We start from the raw sequence: 19,697 nt of genomic DNA, 5'->3' as shown, positions 1-19,697 counted from the left end.
GGGGACACGTAAAGGGCTAAATTCTTGTTTTCTTTCGTCGTAAAGAGGTCTATCTGCAGTTCTGGGACATGACTCAAGATGAAGGAAAATGATCCTGCGTCTAGGGACCATTCCGACTCTATCGGTGTGAACCTGGATAGAGCGTCCGCTGTCACATTGCGGACTCCTTGAAGGTGAACTGCCGACAGGTACCACTTCTTCTTTTCCGCCAGTCGAAAGATGGCCAACATCACCTGGTTGAGTGGTGTTGACCTTGATCCTTGTTGATTCAAGCATCTCACAATCACCTCGCTGTCCAGCACCAACCTTATGTTTATCGAGCGACGAGGGGAGACTTTCTTCAAGGTTAGGAGTACTGCCATAGCTTCCAGAAAGTTTATGTGAAATGTCTTGAATAGATTGGACCAAGTCCCTTGGGCCTTCTTCCGATGAGAATGATCTCCCCACCCCTCCTTCGAGGCGTCTGTGTGAATAGTCAATGAGGGGGGAGGTGGTTGAAGAAGTACCGACTTCTTTAGTTGCCTGACTTGGGACCAAGGCCTGAGAAGCGTACGTAGACGAAGCGGAACTGGTCTTATCAGAACTCTTCGCGCGTTTGATGCATAACTTCTCCAAACTCCAGTTGCATCCTTTAGCTGTGCTCTTAGCACCGGGTCTGTTACTGAGGCAAACTGGAGAGAACCAAGCACTCTCTCCTGTTCGCGTCTTGATATCCTTTCGGAATCCAGAAGTCTCTTGACAGAACCAGCTATCTCCTTCCTCTTCTTCGCCAGGATGGAGAGTTGGTGTGACACTAGGTCCCAGTGGATTCCCAACCACTGGAACTTTTGAGATGGAGAAAGTAGACTTTTTTCTGTTGATCTTGAAGCCTAGATACTCTAGGAACTGGATCACCTGTAGGGAAGCTTGCAAACATTCTGTCTTGGATAATGCCCACACTAGCCAGTCGTCGAGGTAGGCTACCACCTGGATTCCCTTTAGGCGTAATTATTTGAGAGCTATGCTCGCAAGCTTTGTGAATATCCTTGGGGCTATGTTTAGCCCGAATGGCATGGCTCTGAAGGCGTAGAGTCTTCGATGGAGCTTGAACCCTAGGTAGGGGGAGAGTTGACGATTGATTGGAACGTGCCAATAGGCATCTGACAAATCTATGGAGACGGTAAATGCCCTCTTGGGCAGTAAGGTCCTTATGTGTTGCAGTGTTAGCATCTTGAACTTGCAGATCACAATGAACTTGTTGAGTGGCGACCAGTCCAGAATGACTCTGAGTTTTTCTGAGTCCTTCTTGGGAACACAAAACAGCCTCCCTTGGAATTTGATGGACTTTACCCTTCGGATTACCCTTTTCTCCAACAGTTCTTGAATGTACTCCTCCAGAACGGGGGTGGAGTGTTGGAAAAATCGAGGGCACGGGGGTGGAGTGCTGTACCAGCTCCAACCCAGTCCATTCTTGAGTAGGCTGTGGGCCCAGGGATCGAAGGTCCACCGATCCCGAAAATTCTGAAGTCTCCCTCCTACCGGTATCATCTCACTTTGACTGCTGTTGCTCTGAGGCCTTGCCTCCTTGACTGCAACCATCCATGAATCCCCTCCCCCTTGAAGGGCGTCTAGACGAACCTCTGGCTGCTCCTCTAGGCTTCGCTCGAAAGGTAGTTGACTGCCCTTCGAACGCTGGGTTAAATGCCGGAGACTGCGTCGACATGGCTTGGGGTACCCACTGGTACGTGGTCGGGGTCTGTGCCACCATCTGGGGCACTGTAGGCATAGGAAATTGCTGTTGCTGCTGCTGTCTGAATGGCTTGGCTGGCTGAGAGGGTAGCCTAGTCTTCTTAGTCTTCCTCTTTTGTTGGGGACCCTCATCTGGGGAAGACTTTCTCTTGAGGGATAGGCCCCACTTCTGGAGAAGGTTTCTATTCTCCGTGGCGGCCTTATCTACAACCTCCTTGACCGCTTCACTAGGGAAGAGGTCTTTGCCCCAAATGTTGGAGGACATTAGCTTCCTTGGCTCGTGCCTCACCGCAGCCGAGGCGAACAGGAACTCCCTACAAGCCCTCCTAACTTTGACGAAGCTATAAAGGTCCTTCGTCACTGTGACTAGGTGTGTCTTAGCCACTACCATGAACATCTCATGGACCTTGGGGTCACTTGCCATTGTCTCCAGAGTTGTTTGATGAGACATTGAGGCAGCGAGTCTTTCTTTTGTCTCAAGCTCCCTTTGCAAAAGAAAGTCAGACAGCTTGGGGAGGTTCTCACCGAACTGACGTCCGGCAATATCAGCCTCCAACTTCCCGACTGAGAAGGTAAGATGGACGTCCTTCCAGTCCTTGTGGTCCATGGGTATGGCCAAAGACAGAGGTTTACACTCCTCCAAGGAGGGGCATGGCTTACCTGCCTCGACTGCTTTCAGCACTGCCGTAAACCTTTTCTGCATAAAGGGGAAGGTTCTAGAAGGAGAGGGCACAAAGGAAGGGTGCTTTTTACTCAAAGCAGGTACCTTCGAGTTTGAGAAGCCCCTCTCTTTCATTGAGCTTGACAATAAAGCTTGAGCCTTAGCGTAGTCCAAAACTATGACCTCCTTCAGCTCTGTTTCTTCCTTTGAGGCTGGTTCCTTCCTTAGACGGACATAACAGTCCGGATACGACTCTTTGCTGGGCCAGAATTCCACCTCCTTAACGGGGACTGAGCCCAACTTCTCCGAAATGACGATTTTTCCCGTCGTCATAGGCATGTGCTCAGCATACTTCCAAGGGTTAACATCTGAGCATAAGCGAAGGTCTTTCTCGCTGAGCTTCTTCTGGGGCCCACGTGATGCTGCAAGTCTCCGCATCTCCAGCTCCATTGCAGCCGCCTTCTCATTATTCTCCCTCTGCATCTGTTGGATCATTCCAACGATGGAGGAAAGGGTCTTTCCCAGCTCATCTGGGAGAGAGGACGATGTTGAGGGAATAGGTTCAGGGGCCTGAACCGGAGTAGCTGACGCCTCGTCGACCTCTTCCTCTTCATTGTCTGGAGCCTGCTCTTCATCCTGGTCTTCTGCCAAAAGGTCATCTTCCAGACGCTCGGACACCTCCGACATCCTATCGTCCAATTGGATTTCCTGCAGGGCGTCCGCGACTTCAGAATCCACAGGGATCTGAACCACTGGTATCTCCACTTGAGGCTGGAGAATCATTGCATCAGCTGACGCCCTGGGGAAAAGGTAAGCCCTCATCTTCTCACTTGGAAGATAGGGGCCAAAAGTGTTCTTCTGAAAGCCCATTACCCAGGTACGAAGCTTCTCCCTTGCTGCGTCCCTTGACTCCGCCGTCTTAGGGGAATCAAAAGCCTCAGTAATCAGGTTTGTGCACAAGGTACATACCTGCGGGTCCCAATACCTGAGATCACCTTTGGAGACTGCGCATGCTGCGTGCCTCCTACACAAATCATATCCACAGAAGTTCTTGCTGCGGATGTTGCAGAAAACGCTTCCACACTTCGGATGGTCCTCCTCTAAAGAGAAGAAATTCCATGAGTATCAAGTGAACTACGTATCACTGGATATATATAGCTTAGCACAACTAAACTAGAAAGGAAAGACACACACTTGTATTTCCCGCACAGTCAATTGCTGCAACCTTCCAGATAATAAAATCGTATGGTTAATCTATTCTAGAGCAACCAATGAATAATTTCCAGAGGAAACAGGTGTAGTTCACACACAAACATGATTTTAAAATGCTGGATAGTAAACAAGAATGAACTCATTCTCTTTATATGTAAGGTTACACCAAAGGGTTGCGCGAGACAACACAAAAGTGTTAGAAAAACTTAGTGTTGTAACAAATACTATACTATAGTTTTCTCCCTACAGTATATACTATACTGAAAAATACTGGCTACAGTATAGAAGGTAATGTGCCGCACACACCTTAACTAGTTCCAAAGTATACTACTTAAGAACTATAAGGTGGAAGAACGCTGGTTCAAATGCATGTGCTGGCCGGCAATGACTGACGGCCGGCAACTACACAAGATAGCACCCAGCTGCCGGCCACCAATCGTAGCGGCCAGCAGACCATGGTGTGATATATAGCCGGCCGGCAAAGGTATACAACCAATGCCGGCCGGCAGCAAAAGAACCAGAGAACTCCGAGTGCCCGGCTGCCGGCCACTCAGGCCGGCAGCCGGGCTAGGGTACAACACTAGAAGAAAAACGGAATGTATGCCGGGATAAGAGACTGTACTACCTCATAACCCGGCAACCCGAAAGAGTGCACATAAGGAAGGGAGAATATGACTTCAGGCTTCCTGACCAATGCCATCTGGCTCTACAGACAAACATGGATGAGAGACCAAGGGAGGTCTGGGCAGCACTCAAAGCAGAAGACCCTTGCCGGCCGGCACGCACTGCCGGCCGGCAAGGGACTGAGTCAACCCCACATCCTAACCTATGCTAGGTACAGATGTAGAATGACGGACAGGAATGCAATGGCTAGGCCATCACAAAGGAAAGAGGGGGAAAGGGAGAAGAGGGTCCTGCCAACCTTGCTCTAATAATGAATCACCCGCAGCCAAGAAAACTCATCTTGGCCTAGGGGAGCTCCGAGGAGGGAGGCCAGCAATACTTGCCAACTCCCTCGGAACCAAAGCAAGGAAGGCGTTGTTATTCACAGAAAAGAGGATCTCCACACCGAGAACAACAACACAGGACTAGTCTGCTAGATCATAAGAAGAAGGAATCATCTCGTACAGAAACCTTCAAAAGTGAACTAAGGAGGCTAAGCCTCCTATGTCTGTTGTCAGTCTAGCGAGGGAATCTCAACCACAAGCTAGACATAAACAGACTCAGACTAAGAACTCTGATGCCTTGCCCCCTCCCTGAAGCCAGACTTACTGGAAACAGGAAGGAACAGAAACACCCTTAAATAGTTGTATCTAAAGTCAATTCAGATAAACCATTAGGGTTAAGCCCAAGGCTAAAACAGAGGGAAAGGGATTGCACACCTTCTCCGAAGAGAAGAGAGCAACCGGGGAGTGTGAGAAAGTATACTAAGGCCCCATAGACAACTAGCCTAGGCGCAAAGAGAATCGATTACCTAAATCACCAGAACTCACTCGTATACTATCTTGGAAGAAATCAACATAATCTTAAATGTATAAAACTGCCTAAAGCTTCAATAAACTTTTTAAAACACTCGGAAATCTGAATATCATGCAGGAAAGTACTAGGGCCAAACGACTAGGCTACAAGGTCTAGCGTAGGACAGAATCGGCAAATCCTTCGCCAAAACAAAATTACTAAAAGCATCATATAAATAAATCCTATGTAACGCTAAACAGCTAAAATTATTAAAGTAAAACAGCCGGGAACGTTGCTCTGGCTAACTAAATAACTCATACCTAGCGAGCGACAGCGTCCAGGACGCCTCAGGTAGGCAACAGCTCTTGTAACAACGATATCACTATCAAATCACTTTTAAATTTACCAAGAGCTTACATTTATACATAAAAGAAATAATACTCAACTTATCAGAAGCAGAAGTTGGAGAAAGCATTATAAGTTGAAATAATCCAAGAATTGCGAGAAACACAGGGAAAAAACACCGAGTTATCGAGCTATGCAAAAAGGAATACAGATGGCGCCGTGATCGGCGCAATGCACGCTTACGAAACGGGAGAGGAGAGATACCTTGCGAGCGGCTCTCCTTTCTTTCTCGTTTTCGTTTTCTTGCCAATTGACCCCTTCGAAGTGTTAACTCTGTTTGGGGTGCAGATTGCTATGTGGCGTGTCAAGAATACGTCCTCTGATATTTCGCGATATCCCTGGTTCTTTTATTAGGGATATTCGCTCCAGGAGTTAGAATTCTGGGTACCTTAAGGTAAATTCTCTGGGAATATCGCCGTAGTTATATATACCCAAGGAAGCTACCCGTTAGGAACTTCCATCAGGACGACATGGCTTGAGCCCAAAAAATCTACTATTACTACCTTCTCCGGAAAGAAGGATCAAATGGAAGGGGAAAATATAAAATTTAAGCTTCCATCTAGCTATAGTACTGTCGCCGGCAAGGATCTGTCTAAACCTTGCCGGCCGGCACCGCTGGCCAGTATTGTCAGTCGGCATGCTGCCGTTGTAGCAGGCACCATTCTGTGCCGGTCTGGTAGGCAGCACCCCGGCAGTAGCCACTGTTGCTAGCAGTTCAAGAAAGAACTGAAGAACCTTTGTAAACAGAAGTGACTTCCCACTTAAAGCCAACATGACCAGCAGCTGCTGGCCGGCAGCTGCCCTGGTTGCCTGCCAGCAGTCACAATGACTGCCGGCCGGCAGCAGCCATAACTGCCGGCCGGCAGTAGTCTTTACTGCCGGCTGGCAACTAAAATGCCCAGCAACTCACAGCTGTCATTGCTGTCTGCCGACAGATGTTAGGACTGCCGGCCGGCAGCTATCAACTGTAAGAGTGGGAGTCTGGACGATCCCGGGAACCCACCGGCAACAGTAAGGTTGCCGGGATTCGCCAACATATAGTGATAGAAGGGAAGGGAAAAGAGGGTCCTGAGAAAGGTACAGCAGGAGCCGGCCTTAGCCTGTCCTACCCCACCAAACAACTCCGTTCCTGTATTAGAACTATCCCAGGCGGCTAAAGAATTCTATTCCTTAGCCTAGGGTTAGATTAATACAAATAAGAGGTTGGTAGCACCCTCGCCACCACCCCTAAGGGAAAGGAAACGGGGTTGCAGTGCCGGTGTCCCCTAAGCATAAGAAGAATTCTATTCATCAGCCTATGGTCCACTAATACAGGACTAGTCTCCTAGGTCAAAGGAAGAAGGGTCATATTGTAGAGACCCTTCAGGAGTGGCCTAGGGAGGTTTAGCTTCCTATGTCGGTAGCCTAACGTAGCAAAAAAATTCCATTCATCTTGCCAAGTAGCTACCGACCACAGACTAAATACTCTGAGATTATGGCCAAAACCCCAAAAACCTGCATCTGCGGTTACAGAGGAAGGGCAGAAAAAACCGTAGGAAAGTCATGCCTGAATTAAAAATTTGAGGCCGACCCGCTAAGGTTGTAGCCTGAGGCTACACTCAGAGGTAAGAGGGATTACCCTTAAACTGCCTTTTTTGAGTGGGATAAAGTTCATCCAAATAAAAGAGATACCTATCTCTGCATAATTGAAATCACCATACACAAGGGTAACCGGGGAGTGTCTAACGTATAAAAACACGAGATCTCGGTTACCTCACTCACCAAGACTCTAACTATGCGATCGACATGGAAAGGAAAAATATGCACAATGTAAATATCTTTACAAGAATATATTGCCTAAATAATTAACATAATAAAATAATCAATTAATGATATATGAAGCTATTAGAATCCGGGAAGTCGTTCTGCTAACTAAATAACATGCCCAACGAACGACAGCGCTCATAACGCCTCTGGTACAGGCTAGCTCTAAACACAATAAATCATTAAGATTTCACTGTGAAAAGCGAGCTAAAAAACTATTCAATGTAAAGACCCAATACTCAAGTTTCCGAACGCGAAAGAAGTTGGAGAATGCATAATAAATCCTTGAAAATCGATCGAAAAGTTAGATCAACAGGGAACACCACTGAGCGAAATCGCTACAAAATTAGGGATGTCCGCCATCCTGGGAATGGCGCTGGGGTGTTGGTCAATAGTAGTACGGGAATGGGGGTAACCTTGTTATAGCCCGCTTCTATTCTTTTGCCACGTCCCCCTCGAAGCGTTAACGCTATTAGGGGTGGATATTGCTATGTGACGTGTCAAGAATGCGTCCTCTGATTTTATGCGATATCCTTGAGAAAATTTTAAGAATATTCGCTCCAGGAGTTAGAATTCTGGAATCTGAAGGTTAATTCTCTGGGAATATCACTGTATTATATAATGTATCCTTTTGAAGGTACCTTAGGAACTTCAATCACGCTTCTATAGGTAGTAGGTTGGCCAGGGCACCAGCCGCCCGTTGAGATACTACCACTAGAGAGGTATTGGATCCTTTGACTGGCCAGACAGTATTGCATTGGACCCCTCTCTCTAGTCACGGCTTATTTTTTCTTTGCCTACACTTACACGGAATAGTCTGGCCTATTCTTTACATATTCTCGTCTTTCCTCATACATCTGACAACAATGAGATACTTAACACTTCTTCACCAAGGGGTTAATTACTGCACTGCAATTTGTTCAGTGTACTTTCCTCTTGGTAAGGGTAGAAGAGACTCTTTAGCTGTGGTAAGCAGCTCTTCTAGGAGAAGGACACTCCAAAATTAAACCATTGTCCTCTAGTCTTGGGTAGTGCCATAGCCTCTGTACCATGGTCTTCCACTGTCTTGGGTTAGAGTTCTCTTGCTTGAGGGTACACTCGAGCACACTATTCTATCTTATTTTTTTTCCTTCCTCTTGTTTTTTTTGAACTGGTGTGTTGGGCAGGCTTAATAGAAGGGCCATGGATGCCTGGTGGTTTATCAAGAGGTTGTCTTTTCCTTTTTCTGATTTTTTCTTCTCAAAACCATCCTTACTGTCCTCCCTTCAGTTGAAGTGGCTATCCTGGAGGGTATTTAGCCTTGCATGGTGTATCGGCTCCTCCATGTTGACCAGTTTTTCCGACTTTTTACTATAGTCTATGGATATCATCAATCACTTTTATTATTATTCTGTACATATTGTTTTTGTTTTAATTCTTGTTAATCTAGTTTTTAAGTATGATGTCTCTTTTTTATTTCTATTAATTCTTATGCTGTCTGGAGACATTGAGCGAAATCCGGGACCAGTACGTCCTAGATTTCGACAATGTCGTCTTCTGTATTGCAATATTCGTGGTCTTCATGCAAATATCCGAGACCTTACAGTTGCGTCCAGACAGTATGATATTCTTTTGTGTTCAGAAACTTTGGTTTCTAATATGAGGCACTCATCTGAGCTCCTTATAACTGGTTTTAAGAATCCAATAATGCTGAAACGTGATTCCATTCCTAGGGCCAGGGGAATGGCGGTGTATATTAGGACCGAGTACCCTGCTTCTCATAAGTTCTGCTATCAATGTGGATGTCATGAGATTCAGGTAATAAAAGTTTGTGGCAGGCATAATAACTTTTATTTGTGTTCAATCTACCGGAATCCAGACATGGATGATTCTATCTTCGATTGTCTTCTTACCATTATGGCTAAGATACAAGAAGATGATAGAAAGGCTTCGTTTGTCTTTGTTGGTGATTTTGATGCTCACCATAGGGAGTGGTTGAGTTCTATCTCTCCTACCGATCGCCATGGCTTAAGAGCTTTAGACTTTGCCTCGGAATCAGGCTGTGAGCAAATCATAAATGAAGCTACTCACAGGTCTGGTAATTGCTTGGACCTCGTATACACTGACTCCCCTGGCGTTATAACTAGTAAGGTTGGTTCTCCAGTCGGGACTTCTGATCATGCCTTGATTTCATTATTAGTGAAGACTGAGCAGCCTGTCCCTGATATATCATATTCTTGTAAAATTTATATGAAATCCCAAGCAGACTGGAATGGGATTTTGCATGATCTTTTGTGCTTGAATTGGTCACAATTATATAATAGTGTAGATCCTGTTGTCCCTTTGAATGAGAATCTAGTCAACATAATTGATAGGCGTATCCCTTCTCGTGTGCTAAGGTACCGAATGAAGGACAAACCGTGGTTCAATGATGATTGTAGACGTGCTTATTTGGAGAAGCAGGAGGCCTATCACCTTTGGAAGGGTAACAGATCAGATTTGACCTGGAACAACTATACTCAGCTTCGAGCTTTTGCTCAGAGAGTTTATGCCTCAACTGAAAAGGAGTACAATTTAATCATAGAAGAAACCCTCTCTGGTACAACTCAGGAACATAAATGGTGGTCTACCCTTAAATCTGCACTCTTTGGTGTAGATGCAACAGTTCCTCCTTTACTTAAACCAGATGGCTCAGTCACTCACTGTCCAAAGGAAAAGGCAACCCTTTTGGCTGATGTTTTTGACAGTAAACAGAGTAATGAAAAACTTGAACTTCCTCATTCCTGTTTTCCTGAGGCTAAACTAACTAGTTTAGCTTTTCGATCTCGTGAGATTAAAGATCTGTTGATGGACCTTGATGCTTATGGAGGTGTAGACCCTAATGGTATTTTTCCTTTGTTTTTTATAAAGACAGCAGATTTCTTAGCTCCAAAGTTATCTGTTATTTTACGCAAGTTAGCAAGAAGAGGAGCTTTTAGCACTTGTTGGAGAATTGGTAATGTTACTCATCTATGTAAATGTGTTTGTGGTAGCTCAAGTCCCACTGATTACCGCCCAATTTCCATAACTCCCATATTATCTAAAGTTTTTGAACGTCTTCTGGCAAAACGTCTTAATAGGTTTGCTGAAGGTAATCACCTATTCCCTAGTTTGCAATTTGGTTTTCGGAAAGGCCTTGGAGCATGTGATGCCCTTCTTACAATCTCCAATGCAGTACAGAAATCCCTTGATTGTGGTCGGGAAGTTCGTATGATTGGCCTTGATTTTAGTGCTGCCTTTGACCGTGTTAATCATGAGGCCCTTGTTTTCAAACTGAAACAGTTGGGAGTGGGTGGGTCGTTTCTTAGCATTATTATTGATTTTTTAAGTAGTAGATCTCAAAGAGTTGTTGTTGATGGGCACCAAAGTGAGTATAGGAATGTGATATCCGGTGTTCCACAGGGTAGTGTTCTTGGCCCATTACTTTTCATACTATATACACATGACATGTGGTTTGGCCTAGAAAATAAGCTTGTTGCATATGCAGATGATGCTACTCTCTTTGCATCAATTCCATCCCCTGAATGTAGATCTGGGGTTGGTGAATCCCTTAATAGAGATTTAGCTAAAATTAGTCCATGGTGCAAATTATGGGGTATGAAGTTGAATCCTAACAAAACTCAAAGTATGATTGTAAGTAGGTCAAGGACGGTGGCTCCTCAACATCCGGATCTCAGTATTGATAATGTTTCTTTAAATTTGTATGACTCTTTCAAAATTTTAGGCGTGATTCTTGACAGCAAATTTACTTTTGAGAAACATATAAGGTCTGTGTCTTCTTCAATTGCACAAAAAATTGGCTTATTGAGAAAGTCTTTTAAGATTTTCGGTGATCAATCTATTCTGAAGAAGTGTTTTAATTCTTTTATCCTACCTTGTTTTGAGTATTGTTCTCCTGTCTGGTCTTCAGCTGCTGATTCTCATCTTAATTTGTTGGACAGAAACTTACGGTCTATTAAATTTTATATTAATGATCTAGATATTAATCTCTGGCACCGTCGATCAATTAGTTCATTATGCATGTTGCATAAGATTTTTCATAACTCTGACCATCCTTTACATTCAGATCTCCCTGGACAATTCTATCCTGTTCGTAATACTAGGCAGGCAGTTAATTCTAATAGCCAGGCCTTCTCCATCATAAGACTCAATACTACGCAGTACTCTAGAAGTTTTATTCCAGCTGTTACCAAGTTGTGGAATGATCTTCCTAATCGGGTTGTTGAATCAGTAGAACTTCAAAAGTTCAAAGTTGGAGCAAATGCTTTTTTGTTGACCAGGCGGACATGAGTCTTTTTATAGTTTATATATGACATATTTGTTGTTGACGTTATTAATAGTTTATATATGATATATCTCTTTTGACATTACCTTTTTTAGAATGATTTATTGTTAATTTGTTCTCTTCAGTTATTTATTTCCTTATTTCCTTTCCTCACTGGGCTATTTTCCCCTATTGGAGCCCCTGGGCTTATAGCATCTTGCTTTTCCAATTAGGGTTGTAGCTTGGATAGTAATAATAATAATAATAATAGCCAAATATATATATATATATATATATATATACTGTATATATGTATGTATATATATATATATATATATATATATACATATATATACACTGTCATATTCAATCAAACATTAAGCATATGTATACCTTTAATCATCCAGACTCAAGTTTTAACAGAAATCAATTCTAAAAGAAACATGCAAACTTTCACGTGTCTACTTTGGGCTAACACTGGATTTGTTTCCATCGCTTGAACTAAATGCGAAAATGTATTTTTTTTCTCACTAAAACAAAGTGTATTGTCTATTTGAATTGCTTTAATCACTAATAAACTCATTCATGAAAACACAGTGATTATTACATCATTCTCCCCAGTACCAAATTACTTACAACAAAACTTTATTCAGAAAATACATTTTAATCTAATTGGAGAAGAAGGTATAAAAACAATGTTCTTACTTTCTCTACTCCAGTACAATATTGAAATGTGATTACAATGTAACCTATTTATTAATGAATAATATTAATAATTTAACTCAATTTCCCCGAATACCCCCAGGCTTCGAATTTGATAAGATATGACTTTAAAGCATTACAAAAAAAAAATTATGAGTTTTGTTAAACATTAATTTTTGAGGTGTTCACTAATGTTTGTAAATATGGGTCGTATAAGAAAATTCTGTTATGTTTTTCAAACAACCGTGTAGCCTCTATTAGAGGTAAACATTATGTTATATATATATATATATATATATATATACATATATATATATATATATATATGTATATATATATATATATATATATATTGTTACGGGCCACTGGTTCGAGTCCGGCCTTGCTTAAGGGACTCAAGGGCCATAACAAAACAAATAATAATGGTAGGTCGCCAGTCAGCAATGATACAAGGAATACTGACAAATATATGTATTTACAATAATATTTAAATAAAAATTAATAAAAGAAAAGGGGAGCACAACAGCTAATTATTTATATTGTAATTTATGCCACGAGGAGCTTCGGGTGGAGTTTGGGGGGACCGTGGATGAAACTCCAGCACAGCAATCACGTTCCCTGGAAGGGGGAAATAAATTGAATTATTATCAGCACACTTACTTCTACCGGCTTGGAACACGATGAAGTCGTGTGGTTAAGACTTTCAAGCAAATTAAATGACAATGCCAAGCTTAGGGATTTAAACGTTACACATGGGTATCAACACTGTCACAGGGTGAATGTATTAAAACTAGGACTAAACAGCACACGTGGTCTGGGTATAGGGGATAGGATACAAGGTTCAGTGGGTAGGATTTCTTTAGAGGATAAGGAAAATGGGATGTGATAAGGAAAGGATGGGAGGTTGGGTAAGGATATTGAGAATCTCAAAATCAGACACCTTACTTTTAGTAAAAAGGACTCTGATTTCCTTCCCTTGTGGAAAGAAGTAGACAGAGGTCCTGCCTCCCTGATGTCTTGAGGGTGAAGAGCGATGTTGTTTCCCTCAAGGAGGTTGAGTGAAGAAGAGGAGATGTTCTCCTTATGGATGCTGACTCACGAAGAAGGATCTCCAGTTTTCCCTGGGTAGATCAACCCCACTTGACCCCCAATTGAGGGGGGCGGGTAGGGGGGATTGGCCTGACCGGTGTCCTATTGGTCAGGCTTGGTCACGTGTCTCGTAGAAGGTAGCTGAAATTGAGATCTCAGGGGGAGTAGACTGGTATAGGATGGTGGGAGGGGGGTGAGACTCTGGGTAGGGTCCCAAAACTCGTGGCATTTCGACCCATGCTTGCTGGCGGGGTATTTTGTTATTTGAAAAAAGGTGGCGTAATGACCACCATTACTAACAGCCCCCCATTTTAGCAGAGATTTTGTCCTAAAACAGGACAAGAACTCTGCAAGAAAGGTCTGAAGCCACTAGCCTTAATGATTCCTCCCTCAGTGAGTCTCACCACGATGATGGATAAATATCTAAGCTGCAACTAGGGTCACCATTTTACGTTATTTTGACAGTAAATTAACTTTAAGTGCCACGTAGAAATAAGTATGCTGGCTGTGATGCAGCAACTGAAAAATTAAAAAATGCAAAATTGAAAATTAAAATGTAAAAAATTGTTTAAGTTATGTGACCTAGTGCAGTGGTAGGCATAAAATTAAAGAAAATTGGCTTATATGCAAAAAAAAGATAAAATAAATACATAAAAATAGATTAAATGCAAATAATGATGCCAAGATGGCTCCTCAAGTTTATTTACCTGGGGAGACACCAAGGCCATTAAAATTTTTCCATACAACCTAAATTAACCTACTGACTATGGCTATGCTATGGTCATGGCACTGTGCATTGGGCACTAATGCCGGGAAAACACATCTCTCTCACCTGAGTTCTTTAGGCGCTTGACCTTCCAGTTGTAGTTCTGGAGGTCTATGCCCCACCTCATGAGCCCCTTATTCCCATTACGTAGCTCAGTCAAGTAGGTTAGAGGATTACGGTCCTTTAGGAATGTCAGTGGGAACTTTTGGTCCGCACAATAGGATCCAAGATGCTCAAGAGATGAGCCCATGCCTGAGAGCTCATTCTCTTGAGTTTGGAGTTTATCCCATGTCTGGAAGAAATTTATGCTGTCATTTAAGTAAACTCCACAGTTGGGAATTCCTGCTTGCACCTGGTGAAGCCAAAAATGAATTATGAGTATGGTCAGAGGTTGTGACTCCTCTGCCATGAAGTGGGAACCTTCGTCCTTCTGAAATGTGGCTAGGAAGCCATACCAATAAAAGAATTGTGTCAGTTCTGTGACACTAATGGATGGGATGAGTTGGAGCGAGGCCCTCAGCATTAATTGCTTATAGTTACCGGAGACGGGGCAAGGATGGTAGGAGGTTGCGGAAGCCTTAACACCCTTCTGCAAGCCCGGCCGGAAAAAATGGGGCTGCAGCAGTTGGGTTGTGCGCTTCACCCCAGAGTGCCCTCCCAGTCCCTCATGGGCCATTCGTAGCACCGACAAGCGGGAATTATGGGGGACAACTATATGCTGGCGCAGGGCCTCAGCAGGATCGTGAGAACCTCGGGTGATCTTAAGGGACACCTCATCCTTTAGCAGGAACTCAGCCTTAGAGGGGTTATTCATTTCCACCTCGTTCGAGTTGGCGGGTGCCCTGTTGTTTACCAATGTCTCATCCAGCAGTGGGAACCTGATGAGCTTTGTCTGGCTCCTTGGGGTCTCGGCGCTGATGGTTGGTTTGCCTCTTGCCTACTCTGAGACCTCTGGCCTGGTGATTGAGATAGCCCTATTTACAGGGATGTTCAGTGGCACAGTTTCACCCGGATTGAATTTGCGGGTACTCGGCTCAGACTCACGGTGGGAAAAGGGAGACCCCTGGCCCTCCTCTGAGGTCTCTGGCATGACGCTTGGAGTAGCCCTATCCCCTGTGGTGGAAAGTGGCACACCTTCACCAGAATTAACTTCTGGCGTACAAAGCTCAGACTCACTGCTGGAGGAGGAAGACTCTTGGGCCTCCTCACTTAGCCAAGCTACCTCACCAAGGTCAATGTCACCGAGCCAGTCGTCTTCCCATGCAGGTTGCGTCCTAACAGTTTTAGGCTCCGGCTTGGCAGCCTTCATGCACCTGAGGGGCACTCGCTGTACACCCTTCACGGGCTTTTGACCCAAGCATGAGTTGTAGCCCTGATGTGCAAGATCACTCCCTGCCCCCAGTCCGCACTTCTTGCTGAGCTGGGACGTGGTCACCTTCAGTTCCACTGTAGGAGTTCCTCGGTGAACCCTTCAATGAAGTGGGTCCTCCTGCGATTGTCCTGCTGGACTTTGGCAACATTGGGTTGAGGTGGCAAGTGATTGAGTTGTGCCAATCGGGCGTCCATCTCCTGCATTCTTAATTCATGCGCTCTCTCTCTTTCATACCGCATCCTTTCTTGCTCTGTTCTTCTCCGGGCTTTGTCTTCATTCATGAGCTCCTGCACATACCTTCGCAATGCCTCCCCCTCATAGCCTTGTCGTTCTGCCAAATCCACAAATGCACTGATCTCAGCAGCAGTCATTTTGCTAACTTCTTGTGGAGATAGAGACAAGAACAAACTCAACAGCACAAGGTACGATGTTGACCGTGCAAGAAATTACACGGAGGGGAAAGACGTTCTAGCCTTATGCAAGAGTCTCATGGAAGGAAGGATGAAGATGGAGCTGGGCAAAATGCACAATGGCTGTGAAAAATGCCTCTTGAGAAAGAATTATTACCAAATATAGCAAGCCTTGCTAGTAATTGAACAGGAGCCTAACTTGAAAACCAGCGCCACGAAAATGGGTGAGCTTAGGCTGTCCGGTTGTAATGCATCCAAACAAGTAATGATATATATGACCACTGTACTACACAATAAAAAATGGAATCACCACTATACAGTAGGTGACCCTCTGGGCTAGTCAGGGAAAAATGAGGTCACAACTATGGGTGACACTATGCTGGACGAAATAAAATGGAATCACAACTATGGGTGAACCTTTATACTAGTCATAAAAAGAAATGGAATCACCACAGTGGGTGAATCTCTATGCTAGTCTTTTGAAAAAATGAAATCACAACAATGGGTGAATCTCTATGCTAGTCATAAAAAAAATGGTATCACAACAATGGGTGAATCTCTATGCTAGTCATATAAAAATTGAATCACAACAATGAATGACCCTCTATGCTAGTCATAAATAAATGGAATCACAACAATGAATGACCCTCTGTGCTAGTCTTAAGGAAAAAAAATGGAATCTCCACGATGTGTGACCCTCCTATGCAAGTCTTAAGGAATAAAAATGGAATCTCCACGATGTGTGACCCTCCTATGCTAGTCTAAAAGAAAAAAATGGAATCTCCACGATGTGTGACCCTCCTATGCTAGTCTTAAGGAAAAAAAATGGAATCTCCAAGATGTGTGACCCTCCTATGCAAGTCTTAAGGAATAAAAATGGAATCTCCACGATGTATGACCCTCCTATGCTAGTCTTAAGGAAAAAAATGGAATCTCCACGATGTGTGACCCTCCTATGCTAGTCTTAAGGAAAAAAATGGAATCTCCACGATGTGTGACCCTCCTATGCTAGTCTTAGGGAAAAAATGGAATCTCCACGATGTGTGACCCTCCTATGTTAGTCTTAAGGAAAAAAAATGGAATCTCCACGATGTGTGACCCTCCTATGCTAGTCTTAGGGAAAAAATGGAATCTCCACGATGTGTGACCCTCCTATGCTAGTCTTAAGGAATAAAAATGGAATCTCCACGATGTGTGACCCTCCTATGCTAGTCATAAGGAAAAAAAATGGAATCTCCACGATGTGTGACCCTCCTATGCTAGTCTTAGGGAAAAAATGGAATCTCCATGATGTGTGACCCTCCTATGCTAGTCTTAAGGAAAAAAAATGGAATCTCCACGATGTGTGACCCTCCTATGATAGTCTTAGGGAAAAAATGGAATCTCCACGATGTGTGACCCTCCTATGCTAGTCTTAGGGAAAAAATGGAATCTCCACGATGTGTGACCCTCCTATGCTAGTCTTAAGGAAAAAAAATGGAATCTCCACGATGTGTGACCCTCCTATGCTAGTCTTAGGGAAAAAATGGAATCTCCACGATGTGTGACCCTCCTATGCTAGTCTTAAGGAAAAAAAATGGAATCTCCAGGATGTGTGACCCTCCTATGCTAGTCTTAAGGAAAAAAAATGGAATCTCCACGATGTGTGACCCTCCTATGCTAGTCTTAAGGAAAAAAATGGAATCTCCACGATGTGTGACCCTCCTATGCTAGCTTAAGGAAAAAAATGGAATCTCCACGATGTGTGACCCTCCTATGCTAGACTTAAGGAAAAAAAATGGAATCTCCAGGATGTGTGACCCTCCTATGCTAGTCTTAAGGAAAAAAATTAAATCTCCACGATGTGTGACCCTCCTATGCTAGTCTTAAGGGAAAAAAATGGAATCTCCACGATGTGTGACCCTCCTATGCTAGTCTTAAGGAAAAAAAAATGGAATCTCCACGATGTGTGACCCTCCTTTGCTAGTCTTAAGGAAAAAAAATGGAATCTCCACGATGTGTGACCCTCCTATGCTAGTCTTAAGGAAAAAAATGGAATCTCCACGATGTGTGACCCTCCTATGCTAGTCTTAAGGAAAAAAAATGGAATCTCCACGATGTGTGACCTTCCTATGCTAGTCTTAAGGAAAAAAAATGGAATCTCCACGATGTGTGACCCTCCTATGCTAGTCTTAAGGAAAAAAATGGAATCTCCACAATGTGTGACGCTCCTATGCTAGTCTTAAGGAAAAAAATTTGATTTGTAAAAATGTGCGGGTGCGTTGTTGCAACACCACCACTTGCAACCCTGTGACTTAAAGCAAAGTTTGTATTTATACTTAAAGTATAACAAATTAAATAAACAAACAATGTCACGAAGATTGCTTAATGCTTCGTTAAGAACATCAACCCCTTTACATGCTTTCCCTTTAGAAAAAAAAATGAATTTAATAAATTACACTCCCAAATATTTTATCTTAATGATCCTATACCCTGACTGAAAAAATTAAATTGAATATGATTTCATAAATCTTTTATCTTTAGGTTAACAATGTTACACAATCTTACGAAAATTATCCCTTTCAAAAATGTACATAAAAATAATACCCCACGAAAGTAACAAAATGAAATTGCATACCCTTACTGTGAAAAGGAAAAATTGAAATAAAGAATGCCACGTGTGCTTACGGTTACTAACACAGGAAATTAACACGTGTTTTAGTCTACCACGGTTTCTTCCTAAAATTTCGTAAATTTCAGTAAACTTAGTTTTAACACGAAATTAAACAATCACTAACTGCACAATATATATGAATGAAAAATTTATCCCTATCAATAATGTACATGAAAATAATATCCCACGAAAGTAATAAAAGGAAATTAAGAACCCTTACTATCAAAAGAAAAAAAAATCGAAATAAGGAATGCCACGTGGTCTTACCGTTACTTTACAGAATTATGCCTCACTGCCGTAAAACGTTTACGTGAATCGTAAGCCAAAAGTTCCGATGAGACTAGCCGGTATCCTAGCACTAAAGATAAATGATAAAATATTCCATGCACAAGATTAAATGATTGATGTGCGTGAATACAACGAAATTCGACTAAAATCTCGGGTCTGCATAGAATTGGTAAACAATTGACAAAGGTAATAATAACAGACAATATTAAACCTTGGCTTCGTTCGGAAACACGGCGATGGGCTGAGTTATATCAGGTTGGCCATGTTTTGAAATGAACACGTGCTCAGCCTGCCACGGTTTTGTCCTAAAATTTCGTAAGTTTCACTTCACTTTTTTTTTTAAACACAAAATAACACATTCACTAAATGCACAATATATATAATAAATGAAAATTTTAACCACTTTGATAATAAACACTCAGAAAAAAAAAACAGAACAAATTCTTTTCACGCGGTTGGCTATCCTGCTAACCAATATGACTAACTTCTTCCACGTGGGTTTCAAAACAAAGGGGTTCGCGGTGTGAACACATGCACTAATAAACACAAAACTTTAACAATGAGAATAGAAGGCTTTTGCTGTGTTCTTCCACGGTTCCAACTCAAGTGATAATATAATTTACTTGAAATGAAATTGAGGTCCGTCAAGTCGCTAAAGACAGAAAAAGGGGGGAATTTGACTTTAATAAAATTAATTTGAAATTACTGTCTTAACGAATCCTGGCATTTGGTCGCCAATATGTTACGGGCCACTGGTTCGTGTCCGGCCTTGCTTAAGGGACTCAAGGGCCATAACAAAACAAATAATAATGGTAGGTCGCCAGTCAGCAATGATACGAGGAATACTGACAAATATATGTATTTACAA

The 19,697-nt window shown here is 42.9% G+C and overlaps 1 protein-coding gene across 1 annotated transcript in view; it reads left to right on the top strand.

The window, feature by feature from the left end:
* Positions 1–2,699: 2,699 nt before the first annotated feature.
* LOC137644330 (uncharacterized) overlaps positions 2,700–19,697 on the top strand; it is an 89,835-nt gene continuing 72,837 nt past the window's right edge. The window contains exons 1-2 of the mRNA XM_068377319.1: positions 2,700–2,805; positions 3,104–3,199. Coding sequence (XP_068233420.1) covers positions 2,700–2,805; positions 3,104–3,199 — 202 coding nt within the window. The remainder of the gene's footprint in view (positions 2,806–3,103; positions 3,200–19,697) is intronic.

The sequence above is a fragment of the Palaemon carinicauda genome, chromosome 7 (genome assembly GCF_036898095.1).
Source record: "Palaemon carinicauda isolate YSFRI2023 chromosome 7, ASM3689809v2, whole genome shotgun sequence".
In the NCBI taxonomy this organism is placed as follows: domain Eukaryota; kingdom Metazoa; phylum Arthropoda; class Malacostraca; order Decapoda; family Palaemonidae; genus Palaemon; species Palaemon carinicauda.
Note: the sequence above shows the minus strand (reverse complement) of the source record. Positions and strands in the feature narration are given on the sequence as shown.